Source organism: Poecilia formosa, unplaced genomic scaffold, assembly GCF_000485575.1.
Source record: "Poecilia formosa unplaced genomic scaffold, Poecilia_formosa-5.1.2 Scaffold255, whole genome shotgun sequence".
Lineage (NCBI taxonomy): Eukaryota > Metazoa > Chordata > Actinopteri > Cyprinodontiformes > Poeciliidae > Poecilia > Poecilia formosa.
Window position 1 is genome coordinate 800,408 of NW_006800194.1, and position 26,762 is coordinate 827,169.

Consider the following 26,762-nt stretch of genomic DNA (forward strand, 5'->3'; position numbering starts at 1 on the left):
GCATATTCATCTTGTTTTTTAACCTTTATTTCTCCTCTCAAACGTATCAAATATATATTTGATAATCTTTAGTATTTCAGTGGATCCATTTGGATGAGAAAATTCCACCTTTCTGTATCTTTCATGATATAGTTTATTGCAGCTTAGGTTGGAACAACATTTGATTAAATGTCTTATCTGACCAAATCAATGCAAAACAACATTAGGAGCTCCAAGAATCTTTACTGAATACATTATTTACAATTACCAGATTAAATACAACAACGTGCAAGCCTCCTGTTTTCTGTTTCCAAACAATTAACAAAGCTGTGGTCCACAATGTTGAAGCACACAATATGTATTTGATGACCGGCTGTTAACATTTACAGTTTTATTTCCCTTTAACATTCACACTCACACAACTCCACCCATACAACAAACAAAGTCTTTAAAAGTGCTAATGTAGCAGAAGGTTTGAGGTCGGTGCTTCTCCTCCTCCCTGTCCAGCCCCACAGGTTATTCCAGAACTGTTGTTTATGAAGCTGCAGCTTTCCTCTCCTTGTAAGTCGCCATCATTTTCTTGATTTCTGCTATGGCCTTTCCCGGGTTGAGACCCTGTTGAAAAGAATGGAACAATGAGACAAAGAAACTCATAATTCTGTGGCAAAATGTGTTTGTTAAATGCTTTTGGTACCTTGGGACAAGTCTTGGTGCAGTTCATGATGGTGTGACAACGGTACAGGGAGAAAGGGTCCTGAAGCTTAGACAAACGTTCCTCTGTGAATTCATCACGGGAGTCTATCATCCACCGGTACGCCTGTGGAAAAACACCACAGCGGCCTAAATTTAAGAATTCAGAGTAATAATGATTCCCTTTAGAGGATCTCTAGTTTCATCTGTCCGTGTATTGTTAAGTTACTGCGATATGGTTCACATCATTACATGAAATTCATAACTAGTCTCTTTAAATGTTCCTCCTCTATGTTTATCCATAACAAGCGGTGCATTTTTTTCAGTGTCTGACCCAAATGAAGGAAATCATTCGACTGCAGGTACCATCTCATTGTCCTGGAGGAATGACTGTGTACATCTTTAACAATAAACTCAAATTTAAGCAGCAGATTTTGCTATGACCAGGAAAACTCTCTGTGGATTCGAGCCACAGATTTTGCTAAGACTACTTTCTTCTTGAGTAGACTTTGTGTTTTGCTTTGATGCCCAAGTTTGGAGATTTGTACATGTTTTCATCATGTGCACTTATCAAACTTTGACATGGAAATGAATATAACCATCAAGAGGTGAAACTTTAAACAAATCTGAGAAGTAAAAACAGGAAAAAGTTATATTGCCTCAACAAAAGGCCATATAAAACTGTCAGAACAAAATTATTTCCCACTTTTTGCTCTGAGTCTTTAACTGAAAATAATCACACTTCTATGTTCACAAATTATCCTTGCAATCGATACAGAGCTGCAACTAACAATTATTCTAGTAATTGATTATTCCATCAATTATTGTGACGATTAGTCTGATAAAAAAAACCACAGTCTGTAGATTTTTCATTTCATAGAATGACATTTTTTTATTTTTCAACCTTTTTAATACAATATTAGAAATACATAAAAACAATAAATAATAATCAAATAATAAACAATAATAAAAATAAATAAATAATTGAATTCCTTTTGTAAATAAGAAAATAAACATTGTGTAAAATGCAATGCCAAAACATTGCTTTGATAAATGTGAACCGAGTGAAGCTGAGACTACACCACTTGAAGAATTTTGTCTAAAACATATTTACAGAGCAAGCTGGGGGGGTTTTATTTTAAATGCAAAATGTATATATTTCTGTACAGCTTTGGCTCAGTTACTGCTATGAATATGTTGGGGATTTTTCACCTGCATACTCCAGTTAATGATAACTGATTACTAAATTCGTTGACGATTATTTCAATAATTGATTAATCACGATTAATCAGATTAATCATGATTAATCCGTTTCGGCCCAATAATAACTTTTGCATAATAATAGCTATATGAATCTCATGTCTGACCTGCATGAGGACAGCAGGCCCCAGGTATTTGTCTCCGTTCCACCAGTAACTCGGACAGCTGGTGCTGCAGCAGGCACACAGTATGCACTCGTACAAGCCGTCCTGTTGAGGCAAACAGGAGTCAGATACGATCTTTTTCTGCCTTTGTGGTCTTCACTTCTGGACAAGTTGGCCACTTAAACAAGGATGTGAAAACCAGTATTCTGATTGCTGTGGAAGTATTTGAGGTCTGACTATACCAGTTTCTGCCTGTCCTCCATTGACTGGAAATACTGCTGCTTCCCCTCCTGACTCTCGTCCTTCTTCTTCAGGTATGGCTCAATGGATTTGTACTGTGCGTAGAAGTTGCTCATATCCTGTTGGGGATAGAAATAGAAGGTCATGTTTAGAGAGATGCTCTGATGTTCCTGAAATGTACTGTAGCTTTTGAAAAAAAATAAAGTCAAAGCACCACACTCACCGGCACCAGATCTTTGACGACGTACATGTGGGGCAATGGGTAGATTTTAGTGGGTTTGCTGGTGTTTGTATCAATTTTGTTAAGGCAGGCCAGTGTGTTGCCTCCGTTTATATTCATGGCACATGAGCCACAGATACCTGAGAAGGTTGGTACACAATAAGTCTGCCAGAAAGTCCGTCAGATGACTTACTTTTCATTTTTTTGAAGTTTAAAATGGCTGGCACTGTGATGTGCAAATTGATATCAGCTAGAATTGGTTTGCTACCTTCACGGCAGGAACGTCTGAATGTAAGCGTGGGATCGAATTCATTCTTGATCTTGATTAGGGCATCCAGAACCATTGGACCGCATCTGCGTTAAGAACAACGTCAGATGCAACATTCCCAATGACAATGCAACACAACAACACTGTTTTTCATTGATCCAGTTGTGACTTACTTGTTCAGGTCTATTTCATACGTCTGCATTCGGGGTTTGTCTCCAGGGGTGTCTGGATCCCAGCGGTACACCTGGAACTTCTTGATCCTGGGCTCAGGAGCCGGCACAGTGGCGGTCTGAGCGTGACGCACCATCTGACTCACAGAAACCAAACAACAGTTACAGTAGGTATCAACTACACAATAGCTATTACAAGTGGGGACAAATTTGTTGTGAAAAGATGCCCTAAAAGCCTTAAAGTAAATTCACCTTTCATTAAAGTAGTAAAATCTCACACGTTTAAGTCAGTACTATTTCAGTGTTTTAATTCATAGAGGGAAAAAAGTCTCTGGTTAAAAAATATATATATTGTTTTTTAGAAAAAAAAACTTTGCTGCTACAACCCTTTTAAAATAAATCTAACTGGAATATGTTCAAATTTATACCTCTTTTTTTTTTAAGTTGATCAGAGTTTTTAGGAACTTCTAATTAATAAGCTAAGACTTTATGTTTCTCTGGGATAAAAATATGATAATATGTTACGACCCAGCTGCGCTGGAATGGCAACTGTCCAAGGTGTACCTCGCCTCTCACCCATTGACCGCTGGATATGGACACCAGCCTCCCTACGGGTAAGTGTGTCTGAAAGTTTTGTTCTGTTGATATATTCCACCTACAGTAATATTTTTTTAAACGATCATTTATTAACTTGAATTTTCCTCATGAGTTCAATATCTATACAGAGGTTAAATTTGATTTCTCAAAAGGTTTGAAGGGTGTTGTATCGGAGCAGAACTCAATGGCCACTTTCTTGTTTTCTCACATTCATAAATGACTGAATCCCTCTCTCTAAGACGTATTAGAATTATAATATGCATCATAAGGAAAAGTTACTCAACGTAGAAATAATAAGACTTTGGAGATTCATGTCCATATTAACTGCGACAGTTGAAGGGAAAATATTTCAGGGAATCATAAAAAAAGTGACAAAGAATGATCAAAAGTTTCATAATTTGTAGTGTTTTGGATGTTTCTATTATATCATTAAATTACAAAGTATGGCGTCTCCCCCTAGTGGCAGCTTGGGTGAACTGACAAGGATGAGTTACATCACAGCCGTCCTATGATTACCTAACTGACATCTTCAGGACAATTGAACTTAAAAGTAATAATAAAAGCTAAAGTGTTTTTTGATTCCTTTTCACAAGCAGGCTTATATTTTTGTACCTGAAACCCATCTTTGAAAACTTATTAAACAACAGCTTCAAAGAGAAGAGGAAACAACCAACAGATCAGTTCAAGTACGATTACTGACAAAAAGATGCAGATAATGATAAAACGGTGTCATTTTTCAATACAGTTATTATATTTACTAATAAGCCAATATGATGATTTATTTTTAAAATGTACACATATGTAGTCCGAGAATGTCGTGACCACTGTTTTAAATTAGTGAGAGTTTTAGTACTTTTTTGCTTAGCGCAGGCTAAACGGTGAATGAACGCACGAAAGCTCTCATTTGGGAACATTTCTCAGAGAAGATGCAATTTCATGAGCTCTAACCCAAAATTAGATAAAAACTTCCGTACTCACCACCATTATGCCAGAATTCCTAACAGCCAGAATATTTCGGCTCAAACAAACGACAGACATGGTTCCTAGTTGTGTTGATAATAAATAATTAAAAGTATCTGTGTATGAGTTACTACTGCTCTGTAATTGTCTTTAGCATCAGTGAAAGCAGCCTGAATCTGAACTGTGCGCAGAAGCCGCGCCCGCTTTGTACGTAAACGTCTGCGTCGCTGACGCGTTCATGTGTAGTCCCTCTGCTCGGTCATCAGAATACCCAAACATATGCTATTGAGATATTTTAAATAAAAACAGTATCCAGTGTGAGTATTTTACCAGTTTGTTTTTGATTTTTAGAAAAGTCTTCCCTTTATTGTACACTTTACCGATAACGCAGGTTCTACTCAACAAATGTGAAACATTTGTAACGATGAACCATATCCGAGATGCATTGAAGGCGGCGTGTGAATGCGGCTATTTCACAACTCTCATTGCTCAAACGAGGGTCAGTTACATAGATCTATACATAGACCTCCAGGACAGCGTGCAGAGTTATCTATTAGTGTTTTATAACTCCTTGAAAGTCGGTGGCTGTCAACTACAAAGCTCATGTTCTAAACAGTCAAAAGAAACATGTTTGTTAGTGAGTTAAGTAACTTCAAATCTCATTTTTGACAGTGATGTAACAATTTCTTCTGTTTTTGCTTTACTTGTCACCTTTAACCATTTTAGAAAATCAAATAAATTTAAATATCAGACAAACATAACCTAAATAAGCCTATAATGCCATTTACATTATATTGCCAAAAGTATTTGCTCACTCATCCAAACGATCAGAATCAGGCGTTCCAATCACTTCCATGGCCACAGGTGTATAAAATTAAGCACCTAAACATGCAGACTGTTTTTACCAACATTTGTGAAAGAATGGGTCGCTTTTAGGAGCTCAGTGAATTCCAGCGTTGGAGATGCCACCTCTGCAGCAAATGTTTTCAAAATGGTTAACAAATGAAAATCTGGACTGTGTGCATTAGTTTCCAACTCTGTTGAGTCTTTGCAGCGTCTCTACAATCTCTGCACATCTAGAGAAAATCTCAAGCTCAGTCAGATTGGATATAGACATCTGTGAACATCAGGAGATGCCACATCTTTTAATTAGATTTAGGTCTGATCTTTTACTAGGTCATCCTAACAGATAAATTTATCCAAAATTTTACTGCACCTTTGATTGGATGCTTAGGGTCGTTGACCATCCACCATAGTCTCGGGTCTTTTGCAGCCTCTAACAGGATTTGCTGGTATTTAGCTCCATCCATCTTCCCATCATCTCAGAATTTTGTAACGTCTAGTTCCTGCTGATCTATTTTATGTCACCATAGTGATAGTGTGTTCAGAGTGAAGTTTTATTTCTGCGCCACACATACAGCTCTGCATGTAGGCGAGTGAGTTCAGTTTTTCCTCATCTGACCACAAAACCTCCCTTCACATCTGCTGTTTCCCACAAAAGGAACTCAATTAACGTTCCCTGAATTATCTTGGAAATACTGACCCTTTAAGACCAGTAAGCCAGAATAGACGCTGTGCAGATCTGCTGTTGCTTTAATATCTAATCAAATTAGTCTGCAGGATGAATTGGGGTTGTAAGTTCGTTCTTTTTGATGTTCTCCTGGTTGCCTGAAGCATGAAGTTGTCCTAACGTGATACACTCCCACACAAGAGTTCAGCTGCTGTGCCAAGAGAATTTTGATGATTCCGTGTTTTTTTTTTCCTCTTTATTTTTGATCAAACATTCATGACTGATGATATCTGCTTTTGTAGGCAAAATTAGTGAGGACCTCAGAGCTTTTCTTCATGTATTCCTCTGTGGGGCTGTTGCCAGCCCCATACAACAGACAGTTGGTAAAATCCAGCCCCTTATTCTATGCTTGGCTTTGTGCAGAGGATCTGAACTCTCTGCTGTTGAGAAACAGTTGCAGACTGTGTTTGTCTGTGACTGTTATAATGCACCAGTTCGACGCTATGAAGTTTACCGATAATTGCCTGCATGGCAAACAGTTATCCTCCACTGCAAAGAGAGAAGTGGCAAGCAGAACAAAATGGCTGCGAACATTAACCCAATATTTGGAATCGTGGCCAACACAGACTGAAAGGCTTCCTTCACTTCCTTCGCTGCCATTACTAAAACTACGAGCAAATCCTGAACCGTGCAGAAAACAGGCGTGATCATTCAGGCGTGATCATTCTCTACCTCTCCTTCTTTCGCTGACTTGCTTGGTTAAAATCCATCTTAATGGGAGAAAGCCCAGGTGGAGCACTGAAGACCAATGAGAATTGAGCAGAATAGCATAGGAAGGTAATAACCAGGCTAGTAAAATTGTGAGGTGGAAGGAAAATGATCAATGTTTTGTGAAATTTAGCCTGGACTTTGACTAGGCTACTGTAGTTCATTATATTGCTTTGATCGCAAACCAAATTTAGGCACTCTGCGTTACTAGGCAAGATTAAACCTGATTTTTAAGAATTCTGTTTTTCTTTATCCGTTACTTGGTTGAACAATTTGACTGACTAATATCCAGTAAGATGAGATTGAAAACAAAGAGTCTGCCGTTAAGAGACAGGCTAAAAAGTTAATAAATTGTCCTCTGTCGGGAGACAGCAAGTACAGTATTTCATTTACATCCAGGCGGTGCTGCTGTCGCCGAGTTGATTTACCGCTCCAAAGGACAGCGTCGGTCTCTAGAGAAGGCTTTTCCAGCTCTGGTTGCATAATGGCGTGTAAATTGTTCAATACTGTAACCACAGAGGTGTCAGAGTTACACTGGTACCTTTTATGAAAAGGTATTTGAAGAACCCTGAGGGCTGCGTACAACTAGACTGCTTTAGTTCGTTTAAATTGGACTGCAAGGATTGATTGTGGGAAGCATGGTGAGACTTAAAATCTGCTTATTACATTGTGGTGCTTTTTTTTTTTTAAACAGGAGGGTAAAATTGCTCTGCTTGCAGTGATGAACATTGTTGTCCAGGTGGACAATTTGCAAACAAGGTTGTCTGGTGGGTAAATGGAAAAGCCTGAAAACCAGAAGAGAAACATTTTAACAGAGAAATGGGCCACCAAGTCAACAGAAGACGTATGTCATTTTACGGCAGCAGTAAGGGACATTTTCTCTAACTGCTGCAACTTAGCAGCAATTCAGTCTTTCTCTGACATCCTTGAAGCTTTTTCAGCTCCATAAACGCTCAGTTTAAAGATCAGCAGAAAGTAGAAAACAACAAAAGGAGTGTAAGGCTGGGAAACAAAGAACAGCATGGCATAAAAATCTCAGTTCCCAATGTTTTGTACAAATTCTGGGATGTCTCACACGTCTTTATAAGGTTAGGATGCGACATATATTGAAATAAATTTAGAAGAACAATAGTTCAATAACCCACAAAACAAAATGGAAGCTAAACAAAGAACTACATGTGATCTTTGTTTCTTGTTTAAGACAATTATTTTTGTTTAAAATTGAATGATTGAATCTGTGTGCCTGACTTTATCTAAAAATCTACAACTTTTAGTTAATATTTTAGTATTTTACACACCCATCATATAAGAGCTGTTGAGTTAAGCAAGTCCCAGTTGCTATTTGAGTATTTTTATGTTGAAACTTGTTTGTTTTGTTGACCAACAAACTCATCAGAACTAAAAATACCCACCAGTTTCGTTTTTTAGAGAAATCAATTCAGGGACAAACTTTAACGTTAATATAATTTTAAGATATGAAATGACTGATGTTTTGATCGGATGGCTACTTTTTACTTTTACTTGAGTAAAAACATGAAATAGAGTTACTCTTTCTCATCAGAGTAAGAGTAATTTGTTCACTACTCTACCCACCTTTGTTCCTGGACATTAAGAAGAACAATTATTTTAAACGTGCCACGGAACCATAATGGACGGCTTTTCTAAACTCCACGTTGTCAGTCGTCGCTCTTCCTTGTTTCTGCTTGATTTTTACTAAATAAAACCGGGACCATCTGCACTCAGAAATAACCCCTCTCTCTCTCTCTCTTTCTTTCTCTCACGCGACTGGAATAACACAATCAAACGTCAGGGGTCACTGTTGTGCTTCAATGGCACTTTTAATAAAACAAACATTTCATTCTCACAACAGCAATGTCTGGACAGAGAGGGGTCGGGTACGGCTGGGTGAGGGTTTCCTCTGCTGATAGGCTGGTTGCTCTGGGTTAGTGAGAGGGTTGGATAATGAGAACTCAAAGAACATTGATATGACTCTACTAAACAACAACAACAAAAAACAGTATATTTCCTTGCAAAAGGATTAACTTGAACTCAACAACATAATGTCAGCTCACAAGGATAAACTTTACTTTCTGGGATTTTATGTCATAGACCAAAATAAAGTAGAAGATCGTCGTGAAAGGGAGAGAAAATCATTTCAAGTCGAAAATTTTCGACTTTTAAAACTCATACAATTTCCAAAAGTAAAAAATGTTCAAGTTTTTTCTAGGAAAATTCATCTCAAAATTTCAGATTTTTTTTTTTTTTTTTCTTGGAAATTTTCAGCTTTTGGAGTTCGGAAATTTTCAGGGTTTTTCTAAAAAATTTGAGATGAATGTAAAAAAAAAAATTGGGGGAACTTTAGTCTTGTTTTTCTATCTACATCGGCCCCAATGTGCTGTCACAGGGGCCTACAACAAACAAACCAAAGAACCATTTTTGCCCACAGTCCATTCAATTTACACAAAAACCTTAGTGAAAGGACTACTAAAAGACTTTCAACACATATCTGCAATAGGAAATTTGTGGTATTTTTTTTAATACCATTTTATTCTGTTTTAGGTTATAAAGCTAAGAAAAAACATGAACTTTTTACAAAGGGAAGATTGATCGATTTTCTTCTATGGGATGTTGATGTTTGGGGGGATCTTATGTAAACAAAAAAAGCACTTTGTTTCCAAGGTAATGAGGAAAAAAAAATGTATTTTTGACACTTGTGGGATTTATTCAGCGCTAAAAATAAACTGCTCAAATTTGCACTTGTTTTATCTACATTTTTAAAATGTTTGTTGTCTCTGCAATGTTTTAAGCCGAGTTATAAAGAGCCACCTGCAGCTCTGGCGCCGCACCATGCAGATGAATGAACAGAGCTGAATAATCTAGACGGAAAAAATTGTTGGAGGCAGCTAAAGATGTCGAAGCGATGAAAGTTAATGGTTTACACTAAAGGCATATTGGTGTATTAAAATGACCCAGTCAAAGCCCAAATTGAAAATCTCTGGCGGTGCTTGAAAACTTATGTTTGATGCTCTCGTAAAACTTCATGGTGCTTGAATTATTTTGTAAAGAAGCTGACAACAATTAGTTCAAAAGGCAACAGCACATCATCTACTTTTTTAATATTCGCAATTCTTAAAAGACTATCTATGTTTAATAGCCCCGCAAGAAGGAAAAATAAAAAACAAACTGCAAATCAGGTGTAATTTTCATTTTGCAAACACTTCCAGGACCGCTTTGTGTTGGTCTATCATTTAAAATCCCAGTAAAAGATGCTGACGTTTGTGGTGGTGACGTGGTAGAATGTGTCAAAATTCAAGGGGAGCAAATATTTCCTCCAAAGCGCTGCGGACGCGTCAGCTGAGTCCGTCTGGTTGGCGTTTACCTCTCCTCGTGTGTCAACTGAACAATGACAAATTAGCAGAGGAAAATCTGACCGCAGCTGCACATAGCCTCCGTCCCTCTCACGTTATTTACAGGAGAAAAAAAAAAATACATTCAGTTAATTCACTAAGTAACAAAGCTAATTAATCTGTGTTTTTAGCAGAAATCACGTTTCACATCCAATTTCCAGTTCCTTCTTCTTCTTCCTAACGTTTACTCACGCAGTCCAAGTGTCCAAGTTTTCTACGATTGAACAACTCACACAGAAATCCCCCCACTGGCCTGTTAAATTCTGTATTTTTACCTATTTACAGAAGCAGCAGTCTAACCATCACAAAACAAACCACAAACCCGCCTGTCGTAACCAAAAGTCCCATCTGACAGAGGGGAAAAAAAAAAAAAACACAAAAAAAACCCCAGTCTCACCTCCCCGTTCCATACTCTTCCCACCCTGTTCTAAAAGAGCATGCCAAGTTTAACAATAAACACAGAAAATGTCTTTATACAGGAAAAAAAAACACCCTTAAAAATGTTTTCTTCCTCCCACAGTGGAGGACACAGACTTAAGACCAGGTTTTTAGTGGGAAGAAAGTAAAATCTCATTCCATTTTGGGATTTTCTTTTAGTGCTGACAGAGAAAGGTTCAGGGTCAAAAGAAAGTCCGGTTGGAAGGTTCTGAAAGAGGACCACATCATGAACAGAGGAGGTTCAGGGGGGCAGTTTCACAGGTCTCTGAGGCAAAGTTTGGCCGTGGGGTAAAGTTTTGGCAAGAACAAGTGGAGGTGTTTTAAAATGTACGAGAGATTCAAGGGGAAGATTTGCATTTTCATTCTTATTTGTTTTTTTTTCTCTCTCTCTCACTCTTTCTCTCTCTCTCTCTTTGTGATTTTTAGAGTCAGAGGTGTCGAGGACTGGGGTGGCCGTTGTGGTAGAGCTTCTGCTTGATGTGGACCATGTTGCCGCTGGAGTCCTCCAGCTGTCTTAGCTGGGCTCGGCGACGGAGGTCTCGGAGGTTGCAGAACTGCGGTAACCACGACCAGGATGGAGTATCTGCAGGGAGAAGACCAGAGAGAACACGGAGACTTTTATCCAGACGATACAAAAACCCAAATTCACAAGCACAAACAGAGTTTTATCATGTACAGCGGTATACTTACCTGCAAAAAAAAAAAAAACTCCTCTCAGTTATCCTTGCTTTCATATTTCAGATATTTATCAGAACAATGAAGCACTGATGTTACATTTCCAGCTTTGTAGCAGAGGTGAAAGCCTTCCCCAACACATGCACTTCAAATGTGTGTGTGTGTTTTTAGCAACATCAGGCTGATTGTACAATATTAATGATTGTACTTCTGTATTTTATAGCAACTATGCTTTTGAAAATTACATTAATAACGCCATGACAACATGGGAATAACATGCAGTTCCACATCTGGTTTTATATATCAACAAAATGATGTTGATTTTTTGCATATTTGCTTCCCGTTTTTAATATAAAGTTGTCAATCAATGTTATTATTCTGACAAAGTCTCATGCTCATATTTGAATCATTTCAAGTATATTATATGGATTTCTAAAACGACGTAGAATAATCTGTAAATTAGCCAGAACTGGCCTCTTTAACATAAAATACTTAAGTTGTTTTTAAATTCAAGCTCAATTCAAAAATACTTTATTGATCCAAAAGGGAAAATAAATGCTTTTGTTAAGAGTTGCTGTAGACGGTGATGGCTCTGGGAAAGGAGGATCTCCTGTAGTGGTCTGTGTCACAGCAAATTTGAAGGAGCCTCTGACAGAAGACACTGGCTGTGTTTCGATTACAAATGCACGCAAATCTTTATTTATATTCTGCTAATGCTCCATATAATAGGAAGTTTAATTAAAATCACAAGTGAATAAGTTTGTTCGTGAAAAACCCCGGCAGCCACATGTGATTATATCATATTATATTCATAATTAAGCCATGACACTAAGCGCTCATCTGTCGGAGGAGACGTCTGCGTCTTATTCAGGCGTTGGAGCAACAAACCCCTTATGCTTGGGAGCGGCTACATTTGGGGAAATTGTAGTCTTCTTTTCCAGAAGTGCTTTTGGATTCAGCACGCTGAATGACGCACTACTTTTTATTTGCTGTGCGTGTTCTTGTGGAGCCAGCTGCACATTGTCCAAAAAAACACAAATAAAACCAAACAAACTACAAGTCGTGAAGAAGACTGCTTGCTGCTTTCATCTTCGTCGTTTTTACCACTAAGGCAACGTCATTTATTCAGCTCCTTTCACCCAGAGGCGACACAGAGTGCTCGCACAAAGAAGCTAAAAGCAACATATATTAAGAAAAACACATCAAACAGATGGAAAATTAAACAGATTTTTTTTTAAAAAGAGCTAAGAGTAGTATCTGCGGAATACATCTGTTTTGATACGGCTGAAAAACCGCCTCACCGTAGAACAACTTTTTATCAAAAAACCTTTTTTTTTCCTTTTCAAAATTAAGCAAATTTAATTTTCGTAATTTCAATTTATGCAATTATAAGGTTAATGGAAATGCAGCTTAGTGTCTTTCAGTCTCCTGAAGAGGATGTGCATGAGTTTCTTGATTTCATGTAAAATCCTTCTTTGCCGCCATCGTCTTCCAGCGGTTCCACAGTGGCAGTCAAACTGACCAGTTGCGTAAAAATCAGATCCATCGTGCGCTACAATAAAGGACACTGAATTATTTTTTTTACAGTCTACTACTTGCAGTAAACAATAAAATGCGTTATGAAAATATTAGATGATGTCGTGAACTGTTACATGGTGACAGCAGCCTTGACCTTTCACCTGTTCCACCTTTCTGATTTATCAACCATCACACACTGCACACAGAATGCTTCAAGATAGAAAGTGAGGCAGCAGGTTTTTATGCATATGTGTGTGTGTGTATGTGGGGTGTAATATGATGTGTGGGGGATGTAATGGCGGAGCACAGATTCAAATTGGAGCTGGTGAGGCGAAGTGAGGTCCGCGAAGACGGCAGGGAGAGCCCCAGACGTCGAGTCCGGTTAAAAAATAAATAAATAAAAAATGGCTGTGCCTGAGAATGTGCAACAGAAAGAGGTGGAGGAGAGGAGGAGGCGTTGCTGGTAGGATTGGGGATGAGGAGGAAAGACAGAGAGGAAGAGAGAGAGACAAGGGAAGTTATTTATAGCTGTGAATGGTTGTGCTGTCCACAAGGACTGCTCTGAAGGGTATCCAAAGGAAAGGGGGCAACAAAGGCAGGTTTCTCTCATTTCAATAAAAGGATGAAGTCAGGAGAAATTACAGAGCAAAGGAAGAAAAGAGAGAGAGAGAGAGAGAAAGAAAGAGAGAGAGAACTAAGATGTGATTGTTATGCCTGCTTTAGAACAGGGGGGACGTTAACACCAGTGCCAATTTATCGTTTTCTCACTTGTTTTTCAAGCGTCTTTCCAAAAAGAGCATCTGGCGTCAGATTTAACAGTAAACTGGTGGTACGGAATTAAAAAAAAGAAAAAGAAATGTTGCATCAGGAGGGAAATGGCTCAGGAGCAGATTCAATAAATGAGCAAAAGGGGGAGGAGTTAGAGCTGGAAAAAAGCAATGGGAATCATTGTGCATTTCAATGCACTGCGTGTGTGTGTGTGTGTTCCTTACTTGCCATTCCAGCTGCTCTCTTGTGCTATTTATAGCTCCAGAAGAGAAAGTGTGTGTACATGCGTGTGTGTGTGTGTAAATTCGGGTGGAGATGTGACAGCATCCTCATCCTGCTTCCACACACACTCTTCCCTGCTCTTTCAGCCTCACCTTCACTCTTCATCTCACAGAGGCTAAATGTGTGTGACCCAGTACTGAAGGCAACAGACACACACACACACACACACACACACACACACACACACACACACACATGCACACGTTTGCGTGGCTATCTTTGTGGGGACTTTCATTGACTTCCATTCATTTCTACAGCCTAAACCTTACCTTTACCCTTTTCCTAATCCTAACCATCACATACTTAACCCTAACCCTAACCCTAACCAAGACTCAATTCATACCTTAGCCCTAAATCTGACCCCTGACCCATAAACAGGGTTTCCCCTTGTGGGGAACAGGCTCCGGTCCCCTCAAGGAGCAATTGGTCCCCACAACGTAGTATATGTCAGGAAAATAGTCCCCACAAGGTATTACAAACAAACCGACACACACACACACACACACACACCTGCATGCACACACGCACACACACACAAACTAATGGGTCAAGTCCAAAAGGCGACGGGCTTCCCTACCCACTGCAAAAAAAGAAAAAAAGTATATAAAAATCAGACCACATCTCTACGGTGTTTGAAACACTGAAAATACTGCCTTCTTTCAGTGGCAAACACTTAACACACAAACATGTAAAGTTTCTTGGTTTTCAGTGTGAGATACCAAAAATACCACATGATTATTTATCTGGAAATATCAAGAGAAATCAGCAGAAACAGGTCGGAAACTTTAAATCCAGTCATTGTTGAGTGAAGAAGGCAAAGTACGGCATTTAAAAACAAAGTCAACAAAGTTGCTCCATTTTCTCTGATTTTTTTTAAAGCTTTTTAAAGTCCCACCGTAAATTAAACAGCTAAATATAGCTTAATTATAATGGGCCCTATTTTATCCCTAACAATCCCTAGCAGTAAAAGTAATGTGCAATCTAAATTTTTTTCTGCTGTGCTTTGAAGAAGACAAACTCATTGGAACCTTTTAAATGAGTGATGCATGTTCTTGACAATCTTTTAGACTTTTTCTTTTCACTTTGACTTAAATTTTACCCATTTAGTCCTTGTGCCTGGCCTAAGGCAAAATGTGCTTAAAAATGAGGAAAGAACATAGTAGGACAAAATATCCACAGAAGATCTTAAAACCAAAGCAACGAAAAAAACAAAAACGTGAAACAAGACTTCAGTTGATGTAATGCAGCCGCGTCAAAATCTTTTTCCGACACATTCAACATCATGAATGTCTTCAAAGAGCCAGTTGTGGTAGAATATTTTGATAAAAAGACCTATTAAAAAAACTGAATAAATATTATTGCTTTCTCTGCTAAAAAGTTAATTAAAATACTTTCACATTGATGTAATTTGGCACAATGCAAATAAAAAACGATTTGACTAGACTGATAAAATAATATTTAAGCAAACAACTGTTATCTTGACACACTTTTTCAATGCCACAGAAATAGCTATGTGATCTAATGGCTCTTTAACTATTAATATTATCTCTTATTATTATTATTAGCTTTACACATTTCAATTTTATGCAAAAATACACATTTCTTATCAGCAAACAGTTTTCAGTTTATTATTTTTTTCAACGTTGTTTTAATTTAAAAAATATGAAGAAACTGTCTTTTTTAAAATGGGTTTTCTTAAACGTACAAACCTCAATGTTTTGTAATTCAGAGTTAAGCAGCTTAATAAACCACAACATTCCTCTGAGAATGGTCAGCTGCAAAATAGAGGGAAAAAAAAGTAAAAAGAAAAACAAAAGCCTTAAAAACTATTGATAGAGACCACCTGAAAATATTACATACATGCGTGGCTCCTTTAAAGCAAAATCTGGGGAAAAAATTAAATAAATAAATGAATAAAATAAAAAATCTTGCGCAGAACTATGCCTCCAAGTATTAACGGTCATCTTTATTGCTGACACTTTTTCCTCATCCTGCCTGAGGAGCTTTTCCACAGCGCTCCCAGTTTCCAGGTCACATATCACCTACTTTACTCTTAAAACTGCAGATCCAGGCCAGCTCCACCACGCAGCCTTACCCCAGTACTGTGATTTATGAAGCAACAGAGACAACAGCATCTTCCAGGCTCTGCTTTTATATTTAACCAGGCTATAACAGTAAACGGCCATTTGTGAGAAAAGTTAGAGAAACCACCTCAAGACAGGATGTTAAAACTTCTACAAGAGAGCGACGCAGCTCAGTCTTATTTGGATATAATATACAAAAAGACTAGACTATTTAGCCTTTTATTTCCTCTTTTGTGTCTGCCAGATAACACCATCACACGGTGGTGATGAACTACGCACCGCATGTTCTGTCTCATTACCTTTTTTTTCTAAAACGACATGCTTCCTTTATCTGTCAGGCGGAGAGAGACGACAAGGGAAACGACAGATATATTTTCCAGTTAGCGTGGAGACGCAAAGCAGGAAATTAAGAAGCAACTATCAGCCGAAGCTGGATTTCAATACACACTCACACACACACGCACGCACACAGTGCAGAAATGAGGCATTCAGAGCAGAGCGTCAGATGGCGAGAGCAAAATATCTCAATCGTTGTGACGCAAGCATGGCTCATCTAATAGAGCCAACTTCAAACTCGGGTCTATTTACTGTGACAGCATTAACCAATGCGAGAGATTTTCTTCAGACATTTCTGGGACGTGTGACTGCTCAGGCGGAAATCATTTTCTGACAGCCTTAATCTCCATTCATCTAGATTTGGTGAGGATATACCTACTGTCCCTGTATGAGCAACCGGGACCCATGAAATTAATGTTTGGTCCAAACGTCTTGAGTCATCCCTGATTCTTCTAGATTTTACTACCCAAGAGAGGTGAGATGATCTAACAAAAAACATATTTTAAATTACGCCTATAGGCACGCTGAGATCCAATTTGTTCCTATTAATTCAAGTGAATCAATGAAAACTACCAAAGGTAACGCAGTCGGACAGACATTTCAGTGGCAGTAAAATTATTTTTGAAGGACCCATTAGAAGAAAATCTGGCACACTGCATCAGCTATAGAACGATGCATCACTCAGGTCCGTTGTCTGGTCTTTTTTTCAATTCATTTCTCAATACATGGCAACCCACTACACATTTCGTAAAAATTCTTCAAACGCAAATGGTTAAGCGAAACCCATGATGCAAAATTCACATTTTCCATATAGTTATACTTATGTTTGGGCCTCAGCTGCTTCTAAAAACAGTACAAGCACTTAACAACACTACCCTGCCGATTTTTGCCAATAAGTCCAAAGAACGTATTTGGAATATTTGGAAGTGCTACATTGCTCCAGAATAACCTGGTTTTCACTTATGTGTAAGATTTATCCCCACAGTCGAAACAATCTTTTGTAAAATATTGTTTCTTCTAAACAGCATCCTGTTTGATCACTAAGCTATTTCTGTATTTTAGTTGATATAGTATTCAAAAAGTTCAATTAACCTGCTTTTGTCCTGTATCATCCTAATACTGGTTAATGTAGGTTTTGTTCATTAGAAATGAGGCAGGCGTTATCCTGATTTGTTTGGAATTAATTTTAATTAACTACTTTTATACCTGTTTTAAACAATCTCGACTTTACCTTTAAAACATTTTCTTAAGAAAATTTCAGATCATATGTAGTTGTTTAGATTCACATTTGTTGTATTGTTACAGCTCCAGTTACACCCAGCTGGATGTGTTACAAACCCCAGCTGATGTATTTACAGCTTAGAGTTGCACTGAAAGCAATATGGCCAGGAAGGGACACGCACTAAGAGGAGAGTAACTATTTCAGGCAATAAAGATATATGTCATGTGGCTTGTCTCAGCTGAATTCATGTGGAAAAGCTATTGCCTGTTGACAGATTACTTTGATCGACTGATTCTGATTCAGCATCATACCAGCTTGGTTTTTAAAAAAGGTTTTCTGACTTGTTAGTAGATAATAAACTTTACAGATTGAGGAGTTTTGGTTTCTAGCTTGGAGACGGTCCATTAATTTACACCAAGTGGTGTTAAAATTGAGGCTACGTTTTGTACAGTTGCACCATAACTGGATGATAGGAAATTGTGAACATGTCGCCTGATCTCATGTCTTGATGTCAGCCGGAACTTTCATGACTGCTGTCATGCTACAGCATGACAGACTGGTGTGGGAAATATTTTCTTGGCACACTTTGGGTTCTGTAGCACCAACTAAACACCAGAACCTAGTTGTTCATAGTTTACCATCTCTCTGATGTGGACCATAAAAGTGAACTCTGATGCGCCTACAAGCCTAGTCTTGGTTCAGTTGAAGTGTGGTTCGAATGCTTATGTGGATGCTGAGACTGCTCCAAAAGCAGGAAGTGAGCTACAATGCAGGGCATTCTGGGTAAATACAGCATAAACAAAAGTGTGAGTCTAACGCCAGCGGGACAACGGAGTCGTGGTGTTTTACTAACGACAAAAGAGAAATCTTACAATCGCTAAAATCCGATGATGTTCCATTTTTTGTTTACATTTTGTGAAGAAGAAAAACGTGCTCATGTCTTTTCCAGAGGTTTTCGTGTCGTTTCCTTCAGTGGTCCTTGGTGCAGCGCCACCACAGGCGAGGAGGTGAACAGGTTTTTCAAAGGGTTTGGAGTGTTTCACTCAGTGCAGTGTGAAAGTGAACTAATAAACCACCTGAAACCACCCTGAATCTATGAGGAACATTTTCAACACCTTGTTGAATCCATGCCAGGAAGAACGAAGGCAGTTTCTAAGAATTAAGAGGGTCTAAACCTGATATTATGAAGGCGTGCTTAATAAAGTGGCTGGTGAGTGCATGTCCTCTGTCTTTGAACATTGGCTGCCTAGCATCTCACTTAACTTAAAAAAAGATTAGCAAATTCTTCTTCTCCGCATCTAACCTGGATTAATTCTGCGTCTGAGTCGCTGAGTCCCCAGCCGTTTCCAGGCAGGCTGTGAGCATCTTACCGTAGTACCGGCTCGCCCTCCAGGCCCTGACGGCGCAGTGCAGGACTCCGTCAAGCCACAGCAGCAGCCAGCTGATGCAGAAACCCAACAGCAGACCCAACATCAAGTCCATCTCCTGCTTGGTCACACTGTCACTCACAAAGTAGTTCTCTGAAGAGTCCACTAAGGAGTGGTCCCCATCGTATGGGATTACGTAGTGGACATGATGCCTGGGGTGAGGACAGACAGGAGAAGAGGACAGAAGTGTTAAATTTTAAAGTAGCAACTGTCTGTACACTGGAGGTTTGCTGGAGTTTTTCTAAACTTAAATAAAGCCACACTAATCCGCACTTTACAGGAAACCCCTGAAGCCCCTGTGAAGGACCACCGGGGGGTGACCAGGATGCACTTTAGGCTGGAAAGTGTATGGCTGACATGTAATTTTTTAGATTTGTGGAAGAAATTAAGCCCGCTTAAAAGTGAAAGACCGTCACTTTCTAAAAGTAATCTTTTTGATGGATGTATGGATGGATGTATGGATGGATGTATGGATGGATGGATGGATGTATGGATGGATGGATGGATGGATGGATGGATGGATGGATGGATGGATGGATGGATGGATGGATGGATGGATGGATGGATGGATGGATGTTTCACAGAAGACTTAGAGACTGAAACAAACATCATGAAAATACTGATTGGCTAAAATGCAACCAAAGCCTCTCCATTTAAAAAAATCTTAAAGAAATCCATACCACGGATCATCAAGTTTCACTTGCATCTCTTCTACATCCTGGCCTTCTCTACAACATGCTGCCATTCCAGTGGATATGAAAACCTTCACTGACATTAGTCGCCCTCCTGGGAGCAGATATAGGCTTTTCCCAGCCTAATGACGCAGACAGATGTCTGAAGAACATCGCACGGGAACACACCGGGAGCTCAGAGATCTGACAGCTGAGAGCGAGTACAGGTGCACTCTGGGACTTTACACTGATAACGGGGTTTGAACTGATGGCGACGTCTGAAGACATTCACAAATGTAAAGCGATGCTTTTCAGGGCTTCACAAAGACCGGAAGGCAATAAACTAAACTGTCAAGCTTCGCACAGATGTATTGTGATTTCGCCCCAACAAGTGTGTCTTTTACAGTTTAAGACCTGGACAAACTTTGTCGCTGTTTAAGGCCTGAAACCCAAAACATGGCACCCAAGAAAACAAGGATTGTCACACAAGTCAGGCTTACAAATGTATTACAATTATACATTTGTTTGTTTGTGCAACCGATAAGTGTGTTACAGTTGTGCAACACTTGACAAATTTAAGTCAATCTTACTCAAATCATGTAGTTTACTTCAAATAAAGCCGTAAACTAAGAAAGGGCCTTTTTTCTGCTCAGGCAGCCTTCATTTGAGAGTAGTTAGAAGGGAAAGTGGGTAATGGAAGAGGGGGGAGGCATGCAGCAAAGGTCATCAGGCCAGGAATCGAACCTGCCACGCCGCGTCGAGGACTGAGGTCTCCTCACGTGGGTTGTGTTCTACCCCAGAACCACCACAGCAGCCCGGTCGGTACCGGTTCTGTCCCTGGTGAAGCTCGCATCATGACGTCAGACGTAGGATGCGAACGGGGAATTGAACTTAATTGCTTCAAGTAAAGTCAAACTAAGTTGTCATCACTACACCAAAAAGAATTAAGTGAGATTAATGTAAATAAGTCCAAATACACTTTTAGAGTGGAGTTTCCTGAGAATAAGGCTGAACTATATGTAAACCTATTTTTCTTTTTCTTTCTTTTCAAATCAACCAAAATTTGTAATTATCTGATTCTTTATTAACTGTATTTGTTTCACCTGCATCTTGTGTAGCTTATGATTAAATCTCCACCCACTCCAACGTTCCAGCCACAAAGGCAGCTGCTGCTCTTCAAGCTCCAATCTACCCGAAAGGGTTCATCCATACGGCGTCCAAATCAGAATACGGACAAAGCCAAACGAGCTGACACATAAAGCTGTGTCCTCGACGGCACTAAGGTGAACGCCGTCGGCCGTCCTGGCACCTCCACGTCTCACGGACGGAAGGGCGGGCAGGCAGGGAGGCGGAGCCAGAGCTTTCCACCTCTCTTCCTCTCCACTCACGTATCGAAGGTTTCTGCTGTTTGTGTGAGAGCGGACGACTGGCTCTGGTTCAGGGGGGTTTCCGGATCAGCAGAAGACAAGGTGTGGTTACAGTAACCTGAGCACTAAGAGGTTTGACTCTTACTTAGATTGGACTGAGCATGCTGTCCAAGAACATGGTGATGTACTGCTTTACTTTTATACGTCATCAGCAGAGCTGGGAAGTATTTACCCTGTCACATTTACTTGAGTAACGTTTGATCAGTTTCTGAGTATTTGAGTGGCCATTTTACCAAATACTTGAGTTGTTTCTCAGATGACTACTTTTTGATTTTACTTGAATGAAAATAATTTGAGGTATCGCTTCCCTGACAACTGTTGCTCACCACTGATTCTCAGAGCTCGTTACCAGCAGTGGGCAGGGCAGTTTGAATGCAAAGTACGACAGTCAATTATGAATTATGATTACTCTCAAGCCATTTTCATAAATTTAGATTTGTATTGCCTTGCAAAAGTATTCCTACCTCCCTCATTTTTCACATGTCAAATAAAAACTGTTTATTTGAATTTTGTGATGGTCCAAAAAGCAGTGACAAGAAAATAATACGAGACTGTCAAAGATATATACAAACAAACAGTCTAAAGACTATGGTGTGCAGTAGTAATCAATCCAACCCCCAAAAGATGAATGGAGAGCCTTTCAATTAAATTCAAACACACTTTTTTGACCCCAAAGAGAAATTAAATATTAGTATTAATTTATCATTTATTTTTATTAGAACTAATATTATTAAATATAACTTATTACTACTGCTAAAAGTATTTTCCATAGATTCTCATTTGGATAAAAGTCTGGGCTTCAACAAGGTCGTTCTAGCACATGAGTAAGCTTTGATGTAGCATTGTAGTTCTGGCTGAATGCTTGTAGTTTTTCTTCTGCTGCTCAACAGCTTCCCTGTGCTTCCCCACAGCACAATGCTGCCACCAGCAGGTTTCAGATTATAGGCATCTTGGCTGGTTTCCTGATTAATGCTCCCCTCACCTGGCCTGTAGGTGTGCAGCTAACCTTTCCCTCACATAGCTCTGTTCCGTGAACTGAACTATGTGAGGGGATGAAAGCTTATTGCTTCATAAACTAACCCGGCTTCTGCAGAAGGTTCTCCCCGAGCTGTCTGCTGCTTCCTGTGACCTTTATGAAGCAGTTTGCTCACTAATGTTCTCTAACAAACCTCTTGGGCCAGCTCAAGACAGCTGGATTTATACTGAGGTTCAATTACACACAGGTAGACTCGCTTTTGCTAATTAGGTGTCTTCTGGAGCCAAACAGTTGCACTGGATTGTATTTATGGGCAATAGAATAAAGGAGGCTGGCCACAAATGCACATCAATGTTCTCTCTTTTTAGAACATTCACAGTTTGTTTACGCTTCATAATTATGTTAACATAACATCCAAATAAAATGCATTGTGGTTTTTGCAAAGCATTGCGTATTCATAACTCAGATAAGTGTCTGTCTTAACTCCATCTATTCTTTACGGAGAAAATTGCTCTGATCTGACTATCGGCAACTCTTAATGTTGCCAATGAATTGCTAATACATTAGCCCCCACACTGCTGTTTGGCTTTATTGGTAATCTTGTCCTAGTGGTCCAGTGTGAACCGGTCAGCAAAAAAAAAAAAAAATCTGCATCTTTTTGGATTTTGTCTTTAAAGTTTTTAACCAATGTTAACATCATGTGCTGGTGCAGAATGAGCCCTGAAGCCAATTTGTTTTTTCCTTTGCTTAGAAACGGTTCAGAGAAAGTCCATTCATGCTAGTTAAAACCATTTTTGTATATTAATAATGTTTGTCTTGCTGATGTTTTCCCACACTTAGAACAAGCTCTATCCGTGAGAGCAAACATCAAGTTGCCTGGTCAGCCACCAGCAGTCTGTACACACACACACACACACACACACACATTCAGCTACAACCAGATATTTACAGACTGTTTAAAACAACAAAGATATTTTTTCTCACTCTAACAAGAAATCAGACAAATTTTTTCTTGTTTTAAGTCAGTTAGACTTACAGAAGTCATTTCTATTTGCTTAAATGCCAGGATAATGAAAGACCTTCTCACCAGTACGCTGGGAGAGATTGGTAACGTTATGCAGTGAATAATTAGTTTATTTAGCCCGTTATAGAGAAAAAAATTTGATTTTTCAAAGTCACATTTTCACCATGTTATTCATATATTTATACATTTCAGAGTTCCAAACTAAGTATTTAATTCACCACATAAATATTCAGCTTAAAATGAAACATTAAGCTTTCAAATTAAGTATTTAGTTAGGAAGCTAAATATTTATTTTCCCAACTAAATGTTTAAGTCTGAGCTAAATATAAAGTTCCAAATTAAATATTTAAATTAGAAACTAAACACTGAATTTTCAAATTAACTATTTATTTCTCCAAAGTAAATATTTCAATTAAAAGCAGAATATTTAGTTTATTGCTCTATAGGTTTGCTGCAACAGTTTGCTGACAATTTGATCCTTTCTGACTAAGTGACTACAACATTTCTATGGGACTGAGATAAGGGTTTTTGATAACGAACCTAAAACTTTCTTGTCCTGAAGTCACTTAGTAACTAAGCCAATAACAGTTTGGTTAAAACAGACTCTAAGACAGACAGGATCTCCAGAGTAAGTTAAAACCAAAGAGCTAGCAAAGGTAGAATGACAACAACCTGTGAAACATGATTACCAGATAAATTAAACAAAGTGCACTGGAGGTGTCGTTTGTGTGATGGAAACCAGGTGAGGCCAATTAGAGGAATGCAGAATTGAGATAACTGATAATATTGTTGTTTTGAGACCGTTTTCAAGTAACATAATGCTAGTGACGTAACAATGCAAGAACACATTCATAGATCAAGAAACTTTAAATTCTAATGAACATTTAGCACTGGAATCGGATGGTATTTTAAATATTTCAAATAAATAAACAACACAACAGAAACAAACGAATTCTGAAGTCTCTGTAAACAAAACTGACCTTCAAAGAAAGGGCTAGTTACGAAAAAAAGCGCCAGACTGAAGACTTTTGTCATCCAATTTTTGGTAGAAAGAGAAAGGAAAAAAAAAACACTAAATCATGCAAATGGAAATTATTAAGCTTGTTTAAATTTATCATGCAATTTATTGATTATTGCAACAGGCCTAGATATGTCTGACCTGCCAGAAATTAAGTTCTAAATGTCTGAGTCTCTTTGCTAATGAGTAATTGCTTCATCCTCAATGATTGGACTGATTTCAGTCTGTGTTGGTACAGGATTTATTTCACTGGATCTTTTGCTTTTGGGAGGGCGTGGGGGCATATTTCCTAACTTAAATTTGTCTGGGACACAGATCCAGTATCCCATAGTTGTTGTTTTGTTTTTCTTTCTTAAACAGATGAAGATGTGGAAAGTTAACGCAAGGATGAACTAGACCTGTGGAGCTCATACTCTCTTCCTGATTTCTTGGCTTGTTTTCCTCATGATGTCACACAAATAAGGACAACAGTTGGGGTCCACTCGCAGGTGTGACTCCACCTGACTCAAAAGCTTCCAAAAAGCCATGACATCATCATCTGTTCATTCTGATCTTATTGTGCCAACCTCTGATTTCTAAAACATTAAAATAAATAAATAAATAAAATAAATACTGACAATAATCGCTGTAATTTAGCAAATGATTTAGAAATACTTTTTGGTATTCAACACATGAAATTGTTTTGTTTTTTCTGAATTAAAGACGGGGGGAAAAACCCATTAAACAGTGAATGCAAATATCTGGTTTGAACTGTGGTCGATAAATCGTCTGGCATGTCTAATATTGTCGGTGGCACGGTGAATGTGAGAGCTGTTGTACCGCACAACGCATTTGATGCTCAGATTGTTTTAAACGGCCTACTGTCGCTCATAGTTCATTACCTATTTATGGGACCTGCACACACACACACACACGCCTTCCTGCATGCAGCAAAGCCTTACAGTCAGCCACTATATACGGCAAAATAAAAAATAAAAATACCAGCGAGATCGGGCTTTATGTAAGAAAAATATCAGGACCTCAGCGGAAACCGCGGCTATAAGAGCGCAAACAGGACGGCAGCCTATCAGGGTGGCTTTGCGGGGTTTCACCGCTTCAAATCTTCCAGGCCTCTTCGGCAATTAAGAATTGACGGGTGGTGGTGGTGGTGTGCCGGGGGAGATGAGGGGAAGACAGAGAGGAACACAGCACAGCATATTTATGCCACATATTGTGGAGGATTCTGGTATTTACCTTCCACAGTTGCAGTGACAGACGCGGTCCTCCCCTCTTAGATGCGGTAGGATGTAGTTGTGAAAGCGATCCAGTAGTGCGTTCATGTCCATTAAACAGGCTATCGCCTGCAAAGAACCATGCCAGTCAGCTGGGACATGTCGAGCAACGGTGCTAAACTATCACCACACACAGCGAAGGGTTTTCAGAAAGAATAGGAATTACAACCAGAAGGAGGAAAATGGCAGATATTTTTCTCTCTCTCTCTCTCTCTCTCTCTTTCTCACTCGTTTCTAAGAGAGGGAGACTGTTGCTTGAAAACCGACTGATTTATTTATGACAGCAGGTAGGCTAATTATAGCTAGGCTTACCTACTTCCACATGCCACACTGATAGGGTGTCTCAAAAATGTATCATATTCATATAAGTTAAATTAAAAAAAATATTTGGCGTCATATAGCCTCTGTGTGGTAATTAGGGGGAAAAAAGAAATCACATTGCATCTGAGGGAGGTGAGAATGTCTTACCATTACAACTGAAGCACCAAGAATCATAAAAATCATGGTGGTTGTGATCATATGCATCAAAACTTCCAAAACTGACCGCCGTCTTGGAGCCCGGGCTTCTACCCGCGGCAGTGGAGACGCTCCGGCTGGGCTGTGGGCGCTCTCTCCCGGCAGGAGCCGCTCATGGAGCCGCCGCGCCGCTCCTGGCTCCCCGTCCCTTCAAACTGCCCGGTTTTCCCTCCGTCTCCTCCTCCTACACACGGCGAGCCGTTCTCTCTCAGCCTTCACTGCACCCTCTCTCCATCCAAGTAAGGTCCCCCACCACCACCACCACCCCGGTCGGTCGGTCGGTCGGACGGATGGACGGATGCGGCTCCACAGAGGCTGTCCGCTCCTTAATTGCCGATTCGAAAGGAATCCACTGCTCTAGCTCCGTTTCTCCCCCTCCCCGTCCACCTCTATTCCAACGTTCAAATTAACATCACTCAAAGAAAAATCATGAAATGCGTCTGTTTTTTGTTTTTGTATCCTCTAAGAGGGGGATGCCTCGGTCCCCTCTCCCCCTTCCCCCCTCCCCAAGTTCCTCCAGACCCCGCTCTGCGCTTCAGTGCCGGTGAATCCCGTCCTCCATCAGGCGAGAACGTTTCAAAGAGCTGCAGCACCAACACCTCTCGCGGCCATCGCCCTACAGTCTTCCTCGGATTGGCCTGATAAACATCTAGACGCGGTCCAAGCAGCACCGTGGCCTGCACCTAGACCCACCCTGCGCCCCGAGACCAGTCCCTATCCAGCATCGGCAACTGCATCAACGCCCGGAGCCAGACGCGCATGATTATCCCATCCTGGCTTCCAGCAGCTACACGAGCACCCACTTCCACTGCCTGTGCGTGTGCGCGCGAGCGCGATAGTGTGTACAGTGGGCGGTTAGAGGGAGGGGAGCTGAGAAGTGAAGAGAGGAGAGGAGAGAAAAGGAGAGAAGAGGTGGAACTGCAAGCTGTCTCTACA

At 39.6% G+C, this 26,762-nt stretch overlaps 2 protein-coding genes and 2 long non-coding RNA genes across 5 annotated transcripts; 2 read left to right on the top strand and 2 right to left on the bottom strand.

Moving 5' to 3' along the window:
• Positions 1-11: 11 nt before the first annotated feature.
• On the bottom strand, positions 12-4,665 carry LOC103150475 (succinate dehydrogenase [ubiquinone] iron-sulfur subunit, mitochondrial). The gene is made up of 8 exons (XM_007570113.2): positions 4,507-4,665; positions 2,935-3,068; positions 2,762-2,847; positions 2,497-2,633; positions 2,276-2,392; positions 2,037-2,138; positions 674-796; positions 12-594 (listed from the first exon to the last, which is right to left on the bottom strand). The coding sequence occupies exons 1-8, from the start codon at positions 4,564-4,566 to the stop codon at positions 514-516; spliced, it is 840 nt and encodes a 279-aa protein (XP_007570175.1). The 5' UTR covers positions 4,567-4,665; the 3' UTR covers positions 12-513.
• Positions 3,007-11,124, top strand: LOC103150476 (uncharacterized). Its single transcript, XR_001664494.1, has 3 exons — positions 3,007-3,098; positions 3,464-3,545; positions 11,038-11,124. It is a non-coding gene; the product is annotated as an uncharacterized LOC103150476 (long non-coding RNA).
• On the top strand, positions 4,608-6,972 carry LOC107838433 (uncharacterized). Its single transcript, XR_001664495.1, has 3 exons — positions 4,608-4,695; positions 5,409-5,413; positions 6,961-6,972. It is a non-coding gene; the product is annotated as an uncharacterized LOC107838433 (long non-coding RNA).
• Positions 10,442-26,762, bottom strand: tmem240a (transmembrane protein 240a). 2 transcript variants are annotated; one of them, XM_007570112.2, is made up of 4 exons: positions 25,855-26,762; positions 25,273-25,379; positions 18,867-19,075; positions 10,442-11,194 (listed from the first exon to the last, which is right to left on the bottom strand). In XM_007570112.2, the coding sequence occupies exons 2-4, from the start codon at positions 25,362-25,364 to the stop codon at positions 11,040-11,042; spliced, it is 456 nt and encodes a 151-aa protein (XP_007570174.1). In that variant the 5' UTR covers positions 25,365-25,379; positions 25,855-26,762; the 3' UTR covers positions 10,442-11,039. The 2 variants fall into 2 exon arrangements, with proteins under 2 accessions (XP_007570174.1, XP_007570173.1); XM_007570111.2 differs by having other exon boundaries at positions 25,779-26,762.

Coding starts and splice junctions, on each gene's coding strand:
- LOC103150475 (XM_007570113.2), bottom strand. CDS start 4,566: ATGTCTGTCGTTTGTTTGAGCCGAAATATTCTGGCTGTTAGGAATTCT. Junction 2,393..2,496: donor TCGTCAAAGATCTGGTGCCG/GTGAGTGTGGTG, acceptor TATCCCCAACAG/GATATGAGCAACTTCTACGC. Junction 797..2,036: donor GGCCTGCTGTCCTCATGCAG/GTCAGACATGAG, acceptor GTTTTTCCACAG/GCGTACCGGTGGATGATAGA.
- tmem240a (XM_007570111.2), bottom strand. CDS start 25,835: ATGCATATGATCACAACCACCATGATTTTTATGATTCTTGGTGCTTCA. Junction 19,076..25,272: donor TGTCACTGCAACTGTGGAAG/GTAAATACCAGA, acceptor TCCTCACCCCAG/GCATCATGTCCACTACGTAA. Junction 11,195..18,866: donor GAGGGCGAGCCGGTACTACG/GTAAGATGCTCA, acceptor TTCTCCCTGCAG/ATACTCCATCCTGGTCGTGG.